This window comes from Sesamum indicum, linkage group LG8 (assembly GCF_000512975.1).
Source record: "Sesamum indicum cultivar Zhongzhi No. 13 linkage group LG8, S_indicum_v1.0, whole genome shotgun sequence".
Classification (NCBI taxonomy): domain Eukaryota; kingdom Viridiplantae; phylum Streptophyta; class Magnoliopsida; order Lamiales; family Pedaliaceae; genus Sesamum; species Sesamum indicum.
In genome coordinates, this window is record NC_026152.1 from 6,885,590 (window position 1) to 6,895,287 (window position 9,698).

General features: G+C 28.1%; 1 protein-coding gene across 1 annotated transcript in view; it reads right to left on the bottom strand.

The window, feature by feature from the left end:
* Window positions 202-9,698, bottom strand: part of LOC105167819 — a 16,049-nt gene continuing 6,552 nt past the window's right edge. Inside the window, exons 4-7 of the mRNA XM_011087635.2 lie at window positions 9,352-9,681; window positions 5,425-5,574; window positions 314-750; window positions 202-207 (exon numbers count right to left, since the gene is read on the bottom strand). Coding sequence (XP_011085937.2) covers window positions 202-207; window positions 314-750; window positions 5,425-5,574; window positions 9,352-9,681 — 923 coding nt within the window. The remainder of the gene's footprint in view (window positions 208-313; window positions 751-5,424; window positions 5,575-9,351; window positions 9,682-9,698) is intronic.

Below are 9,698 nucleotides of genomic sequence, written 5' to 3' on the forward strand. Positions count from 1 at the left end.
CCTGCAGTGCTCTTCATCCAACTTTCTGCGTCTCGGGCCAGCTGCTTATGCTCGTCGGTGTTTGGGGCGTTTTGTTGTTCTCATTCACCTCCTCTTTGAGCTTGGGCTGAACGATGTTCTCGACTTCCTATATGGATACAACGGCAACACTTACTAAACTATACTATAAATAACTTCATATTAAAATCATGGTAAACAATACTATTTCTACAACAACCAAACAAAACTAATGCAAAACCTCAAATTTCACCTACAGCTAATCAAGAAAGATATGGTGATTAATATTAATGATAGGATTTACATAATCAATTACCTTAAACCATTGTAGCTCCCTTTGCATTTGAAGAGCAGCTCCAGAAACACGCTGTAGTCGATCAGGAGGAGATAACTTTGCAGCAAGATGTAGAAAGTTATTCCTAAAAGCATCATGTCTGCGAGCAATTATGTTCTTTTTTGCTCCAAGGGCGTATATAAGACTGAAAATCTTCTCTTGACGTAATACAATAGCATGCGCGAAAACTGTTCTTCCTTTCCTATCTTTCCTCCATATGATGTCGGGCTTGTACTTGAGCATTTCTGTTATAAATTCAATAATCCCATGCTTGATAGCATCATAAATTATTGAGTCAATATCCAGTTTTTCGAGTTCTGACATGCTCAATTTCCGCATCTCCTCAAACATGCTGCTCAGGAGCTTCACGGATTCATCGTGGACCAACTTTCTTACAAGGATATACTTGATTTCTGGAACTGAAATTAACCGTAAGTCAACGGCGCACCGCAAAACACAGTTTATGTATATCCAATTAGTACCATATATATACAGTGTTAAATGCAATTTACCACATGATTTGTCAAATGAGCAAATACCCCTGAAAAAGGAAAGGAAAAAGAAAATTTCCGTCTTATAACTTTCGTTTGAATTCATTTTGTTTTTTTATCTTTGATAATAGTAGATTTAGGCTTTTATCTATCAATTTTACGTAAATTTGGTTCTTTATCTTTTGCTCTTTTGATGATAGAGGCTAATAGTCCATCATAATTTTCTAAGTGTAATATATAAACAAACATTTATTCAATAAACTTAGATTCTTATACTATTCTAGACGAGCATTAGCTATAAGATGCAAAATGAATGAATATAAATGAAAAGTTGTGTCGGGGTAAAATTTGGTCAAATATATAACTAAAATTAAGCAATATTGAAAGCTATCAGATTCAAACTAAAACGGGTTAATTTAAAAGATTAAAATTAATAGTAAAAAAATTTAAAAGACTAAACAAACAATTTTCCCAAAAAAGAATTAGCGAATTACGACCCAGTGTTTCAAAATATGAAGCAAATTACCCGTATCAACGGTTTAGATAGGGGTAATTTGCTTTAATTTTTCAAAACAGAGAGAATAATTTGTTATTTTATTTATCACATGAATTTTTTTTATTCATTTTCAATATCACAAAAAAATAAATTGCATTTTTTTTCTGTATATATACAAAATATATTTGAAAATTGACTGCTAGACCATTCATGATTCCGAACGTTAAGTAGGTCAAAATCTAGCATTCTATGCAAGTAATCAGGCGCATAAGGAGCACGAACTGCTTCGTTTTTAAGAGTTGAGGAGTCGGATTACCTTATTCTCTTTTTTGTTTTCTTTTGCTCTTAAAATTTTTATAAAACGTGTTGCGTTTAACGACATATATCAGTAGAATATACATACCAAACACTCGTAGAATGCCCCAACCCAATTTCTGGAACAGATTGTGAACTGCAAAGCAATACTGGTCAGCAAAGCTGAACGAATTCTATTTTTCAACAGAAACACAAGCCAAAACTGCAATATTAGTCTTATATAGAAGTAGAGGGTGCCCATCGTCATTTACAGTACGCCAATCGCAATTTTAGTACTCAAATTTAAGACTTATGGTAATTTAGTCCTTTCGATGAAAATTTGCCCTAAAAATGAGGGCTTTGTTTGGTTTTGCGTTTTCGCATTTTCCGAGACAAGATAAAACACATACAATGTTTGTTTTTGTGTTTTACATCTCATCTGTGTGTTTTTCTGTTTTTTAATTTTTTATATATAATATATATATATACATTTATATATACACATAATATAAAACAGACATGATTTGACAATAAACAGTATTTTTTGTCTCCCAAAAGTACAACATTAAACATAAAATATTTATATATATACATATTTATATATAAAAATATATGATTTGACAATAAACAGTAATTTTTGTTTCTCAAATCCCAACATCAAACCTACACCACTTATTTTAAAATATTTTAAATTTTCCTAAAACACAAATCCAAACATATCATTTATTTTCAACACACACTCACTATCTCTATTTTTTTCTCTCTATTTTCGAAACACAAAGCAAAACAATTAAATCACAAATCCAAACATAATGGAGGGTTTTTGGGCCAACTTTTGCGTCCATTTGGCAAAATATTCCAACTCCATGGCTGATTTCCATATGAAGAATTAAAATTGTCAAAAAAAAAAAAAAACAAAATAGATTTGAGGATTAAAATGATCAGTGCTTTATTTATAGGATGACAGGTGTGTAGAGTCATTTTAATTCTAATTTTATCATTACCACAGATACAGGTATTGTTAAAAAAAAAAAAAAAACTTATAAAAAAAATGTAACCCTCCCAAACCCCAACTCCCTTTGGCATCCGCACTGCCACCGCCCTTTTCTCTCTATATATATGTAATTCTATATATTTATATATAATATATGTATAAATATATGTACATAGATATCTTCCATAAATTATTAAAGAAGAAAAATACAAACAACACTCTATATTGTAAATGAGTAAATTACTCTCCTATAAAAAGAAATAGCAATTTGCCTCTCAGCGTTTTTAAAAATGCAACAATTAACCCCTTTGTTTTTCAAGATAAAATAATTTACCTCCTTAGACAGGGAGGTAAATTGATTATTTTTTTTTAAACACATGGGTAATTTGGCATTTGTAATTTAAGTAAATTGTATTGAACCCAATTATTAAATCCAAACCATCGATTTATACTAAGTGAAATTTAGGCCGTTGATTTATATGTTAAATCTGCACCCTGTATTCAAATCAATGAAATTACTTTTAGTTATTAATTTTCACTTAAATCAGAACCGTTAATCTGTTTATATTAAATGTAGCAAACTTAAATTTTTCATCATTGACATTCTACAAAATTTCAACCATTTCACTACAAAGAATATGATTTTTTGCTTCGATTAATAATTATAGCAAAAAGAAAGAAAGTTCCTACAAATCATAAGCAGTTGTTTCTGCAAGTCTGAACAAAGGCTATGATTAAAAGATATGACCGGATATTGATTAATCATAGTAAAAATTTAAGTTATTACTTTGATTTTGTTTAACTATAGTAAATAGTATTGATTTACCACAGTTTTAAGTTGTGGTCATTCATAAGGTGGCGAAAACTCAATTTTATCATAGCGCGTATCTATATAATAAATAAAATTCAACAGCTCATAAATTAAGGTGCAAAAATTATATTTTGATCAAAAAAAAAAAAAAAAAAGCCCAGATTGTCAAAGAGGGCGTGTGTGGTGCGCGGCCAGCTCTAGGGAGTCCTTTTGTATCGTTTTGAAAAATATATGGGGTTATTAACATTTTGTTTTTTACAAACAGTTGTTTTTAGTATTTTCAGTTTCATAGGGAGAGGGCTCAGATTTAATAGGATTGGATTTTTTTTGGGCAAAATCGTGTTTTGGTACCATTAAAAAATGTCAGTTTTATTTTTGGTACCACAAATTTTGCAAGTTCGGATTTTGGTACCATTAAACCAAAAAATAAGCATTTTTTGTACCAACTTAATGGCAGTGCCCATGTGCAAGATAACGGCCGTCAACCCTATAATTTTGGCGGGAAAAGTCACGTGAGTTTGAGAAAAAGGAGGGAAAATTGGTACCAAAACACGATTTTGCTCGATTTTTTTTATACTAAATATTGTTGAGTCTTCTACTCCATTTATCAGAAAAACACCAAAAAATAGAGTGGAGAGAGATATAATTGCCTCGAATGCTCATAGTTAGGCTTTCATCAGCGATTTCGTGAATTTCTTCGTCACTTGGTTCTTCAATTTCTACTGCGTGGTCGGCATCAAAGCTGCTCAATGCATGACTTTCACTGTGAGGTTTCAGTTCACCATCCCAAGGAGAATGAATTCTTACACCTGAGCTTATCGACGAGATTGTTTCCGTAAGGTTTTCGGCCATTCAAACTTCAAATAAACACACCCAAAAGGGTGTTTTGATGAGCTTATGATTTTTCACAACACTTTCAAATGTGTAAAAGATAAGAGTGTTGGGTAATTCTTTTATAAGAAAGAGCATATCACATTGATCTACAAATGAAATGTTTGAAATTTATAACTACTTTTAATAAATTTTAAGGAGTTTTCAATTTATTTCTTAAATCTTCAACAACTCTTCCAATTTTAATCATATCATTAACATAATTGACATTACTAACATTTTATAAACTTCGTATATAATCTTATTTTGTTTAAATATTTCAAAATTTATAGAAATAAAACTAATTATTAACGTCTCGTAAAATCTTATAAAATATGCCGTCTAATTATGTTAAAAAAGTGGCATGCATGTTTATATAGGCAAAATTATATATTTGGTCCTATAACTTTAGGTTGTTAGTATTTTTGGTGTTATAACTCACTTCATTTATATATTTAGTTCTCTTTAACGAATTTAGTCATAAACATCTCACATTTGGTCATTTTTTTGGCAAATTTAGTCATGCGTTAACAGTTTTGGCACTAACGATCTGTAGTTATAGGACCAAAATAAAATTTATTACAGTGTGAAAAGGACCAAAATTGTGAATATAAAACTAAATTTATAAATAAAATGATTAAATGTGAGATGTTTATGACTAAATTTATAATAAAAAAGAAAAAAGGACTAAATATGTAAATGGATAGGTTATCAAACTGAAATTAAAAACAATCTAAAGTTACATGTAAAATAATGGAAAAAATACAAGCAACCTCCTTGTGATATAGCAGATGAGCAAGTTATCCCCTTATGAAAAAATAAATAGCGATCTACCTCCTTATATTTTTTAAAATACAATAATTTACCTATTTATGTTTTTTAAAATGAAGCAATTTACCTCCCTATATAAGGAGGTAAATTGCTTTATTTTAAAAAGTATAGGGGGGTAAATTGCTATATTTTTTTTAAAGGGGGTATGTGATCATTTTCAATATCACCCAATAAATAATGGATTGTTGCCATATATTTATTTATATATATATATATATATGTGTGTGTGTGTATCACCCAATAAATAATGGATTGTTGCCATATATTTATTTATATATATATATATATGTGTGTGTGTGTACTTACTGTTGTAAATCCATTTCTCCCAGAAGGCGAGCTTCATTCCACTGGGGAAAGCAGAAGGCTTTTGAGCCAATATTTTGAGAGCGTACAGGCCATTCTGATCTGGGATCACGCCCAGTTTAGGGTATCGTCTTATTAGCAGCGACGCAACATCTACGGGAAGCCCATAGCCCAGATTAATGAGTAGAACAATAAGTATAATCATCATTATTTGTATCATGGTGCAAACTATTTGATATGATAATATCCATCAATACTTATTATTTTTTGAGTATATATATATATATATATGTGTGTCGCTAGAAATATATATATTTGATATGGACTAAATACATTTTTTGTTCCGTAGCTTAAGTCTTTGGCGTTTCGTACTTAAATTTTTGATGATAGTATTTTAATTTTATATCCTTTTCATTTCGTGATTTCAGTCCTTTTGTTCGCCGTAGTTCAACTCCACCGACTAAAAATTAATTAATTTGAAATCGCAAGAATTAAAAAACTTCATAACCAAAATGCTACTTTAAGAAATTAAAGGACAAAAATACTGGCAAAAATGAGCTAATAGGAACAAAAACTACAATTTTATAATGTCAGGTGAGATGAATATACAATTTTGCAAGAGAATTGTGAATTTCGATTAAAAAAATGACTAAAATTAAAATATTATTTTAAAAAGTTAAGAAATGAAATCCAAATGACCTAAAATTACGAATTCAAAAATGCATTTAAATCTATTTTATAAAATCATCCGATATTATTCGAAACAATGATATTATAACATTGCATTCCCTCTAATGTGATATCGGTTAATGAAATTTACACTTTATTTTTTTTAAGCTCTTTATTCGTATAAATATAATTTTATAATTTAACTTATCTTAATATACTTTTTTGGTATCACCTCATAATTTCTGACACGCCGTATGTCTGATTTGAAACAACATGCATGGATCAATGTTGTTACAACTACTGTGATCTTGAATCATGCTAGTTATTCACAGGCTTAAATGTAACAAAAGTTATAAAAAAATTAGAAAAAAATGACAATTTTAATATTACCACTAGTTATATATATTTGGTATAAAAATTATAATATTAATTCCAAATCATAGGACGATTTCAAGTTTATCCCATTCTTTTAGTAATAGTTAAATTTTTTTACATATTTTTATTTTTGTGCAAATTAGTACACTGTCAATTATTTGGCGCAAAGTCGCACTAATGGCGACCCGCTTTTCGTCAAAAAATTCAAAGTGAAACTAATTTTACACCCAAAAAAAAGTATAGGGCTAAAATTAATTAATCCCAAAAACATGAGATAAAACTTACAAATGACCCTATAATTTGGGATTAGCATTTGAATTTTTTCATGTTTAGTGACAACAATTCTTTTTAATTTGTAAGTGATAATTATTTTGCAAAAACTGTAAAAAATAATGATCAGTAGTGTATTGTGCATTAAATTGTAACTAGTTAGAAACAATTAGTGATATGTATAATGACAATCTAGCGTCAATAATCGCTTTTCAGTGTATTATTTGTATTGTTAGTGTAGATGTGTTCTTAATTATCTTAGTGACATATTATATAAAATTTTTTGTTACTAATAATTATATAGTGATAAGATCAAAATTATTATCACTTTTTTTTTTTTATGACAAAATTTAAAACTATTACATAACATCTTGTCACTAATGGGCGAAATTCTTTTTTTGTTCCATTAGAAAATGCATTTTCATTTTTGGTACCATATTATAGCGAACGTCGTTTTTGGTACTATAAAATATAAAAATATGCCTTTGTTTTTATCCCAAGTTAACGACAGAGATCATGTGCCTGGCACGTGGCTGTTAACGGTCGTTAACTCCTATTTAATGATACCAAAAAAATAAAAAGAAAATATTTTTTTGGTACTATTAAAAGAAAATATTTTGACAACCAACTTTAACTACAAATTATAAGATTGTTTTTATTTTTTACCAAAAAAAATAAAAAAATTATAATATATATAATAAATAGTTCTAATATTATAATTATTTTTATTTCAGATAATTTTCGGGATCTATCTTACAATTTTACAAATCAAATTATTATTTGATCTAAAAATATAATAATATTTGAGCACAAACTATAAAAACTAAAATTTATTTTTCAATAAAAGTATTAGATAAATTTTCTTTATTAAATAATAAATTAATTTTTAAATTGTAATTATTTACCTTCGAGATGAATTGTAGAAATAATACTAAAATTTATCTCTTACTTTTTCAGTCAAAATTTATTCAAATATTTTTAGAATAAATAATAATTTAATTCTAGAAATAATTAAATATGCTAGAGTTTATCTAAAACAAATATAATTATAATTTATAAACTATGTTATTATTTATTTCAAATAAAATTCTTTATTTTTTTAATTTTTATAAATAAAATTTTATTTCTTGTATATTATTGTCAAAGTTTATTAAAATATTTTCAAAAAAAATAAAAATTCAATTTAAAAAAATTAATAGCTGCTAAAATTAATCTCGAATGTAAATACTTTTAATTTAAAAATTAAATTATTATTTAGAAAAAAAAAGTATCTAATACTTTTAATGGTACAAAAAAAATACTTTTTTATTTTTTTAATACCATTAAATAATAGGAGTTAGTGGCTGTTAACGATCATGTGCGTGACACATGGCCTCTGCTGTTAACTTAAGATAAAAAATGCTTGTTTTGGTGTTTTATGGTATTAAAAACGACACTCATCATAATTATATTACTGAAAACGAAAATGATTTTTTTTAATGAAACAAAAAAAAAATTTTGCCCGTCACTAATATTGTATATTTTTTTTCTATACCATATGAAAATAATAAAAAACAAGAATCTACAAAATGGAAGAGAGAGAGAGAGAGAGAGAGAGAGAGAGAGAGAGCAATGTGACCATGTGACAATAAGAAGTCAAAAACTTGACTTAGTCCTATATATCAAAATATTTAATTAATAAATTTGGTAAATAAAAATATCAAATTTATAAAAGATCAGATTATTATAATAATAGTTGCAAATTAAATACATACAATGATATATGTATGATTAATTCTTATAACCATTAATCATACAACGAGAGCTGGTTGAAATATGTGATTAACAAGTTTTTCAGTCGTTTAATAATAAATTTATCCACTTCTTAAAAATTGAAACATATATTTATTATATAAGTTTTTAAAAAAATCATGATCAATTTTTATATTTAAGCTTACTTATTTTTCATGAGACATTTAAATAAAGAGTTATCAAATAAAATAATATAAACTACTAATTATAGTTGGAATAATTTGAGCAATTTTCACATTCTGTCGAGCTTTCTCTCTGCAAAAAGCTATAAAGAAAAATCAGAAACTAAAAATTATTTTATATTATAAATAAAAATAAATTATAAAACTATCAAAAGAAATTATTTTTTAAAATAAAGTAATGTCAATTTCAATTGTTATTTTTTTCTTTAGACAAGAAATTAAAATTTAAGTTTAAAGCTTGATAGGCTAATATTCCTAGGTGGAGGCCAACCCAATCGCCCCCTAGGGTGACTCATTTTTTTTTAAAAAAATTAAAAGATTAATCAAAGTTAGTTCCCCAACTCCCTCTCACGAGACTAAAACAGATCGACGATCTATGACTTTGATCAGTGCTCAACTAGCAATTTCTTTTCTCTATTTAAAGAAAGTTTTGCATATAAATCTTTTCATAGAGGTAAATTGCAATATTTGGTTGGTAATTTATGAATTTTTTTTTATCCAAATCAACTTTGATCGTACTTGATCTAATTATATAGAAAATGACGAATCACACGCTTGTTGTGTAATTAATTTATTTCGATAAAATTTGATTTGGATAAAAAAATTTGATAATTTATACGATGAGTTCCAGGATGCGGCATACCGTAAATTTCTGCAGTAATAAGACTATTAAGCAGCTTCACCCCATTCTCGCCTTTCTCCGGGCTCAGCGCAGATTTAGGTGTGAGATTGTAGAGATAACGGACCATTCTCTTTTGCCCGTACAAAGCAGCCACAATCACAGGGAGCTGCCCGTCCTCGTGTTCCTTTCCCATTCTGAGTAGATTCTTGTTCTTCCTTATCATGGCCTTAGCCAGGTTGATTGCACCACAGACAGCAGCCAGAGACAGCCCAGTTGCTTCGTATTCATTGGTGAGTTCCAAGTCAGCTGCTTCCATCTTACTCACCAAGTGTTCTGCAATCTTCAGCTGTCCTGATAAAATCGCAATG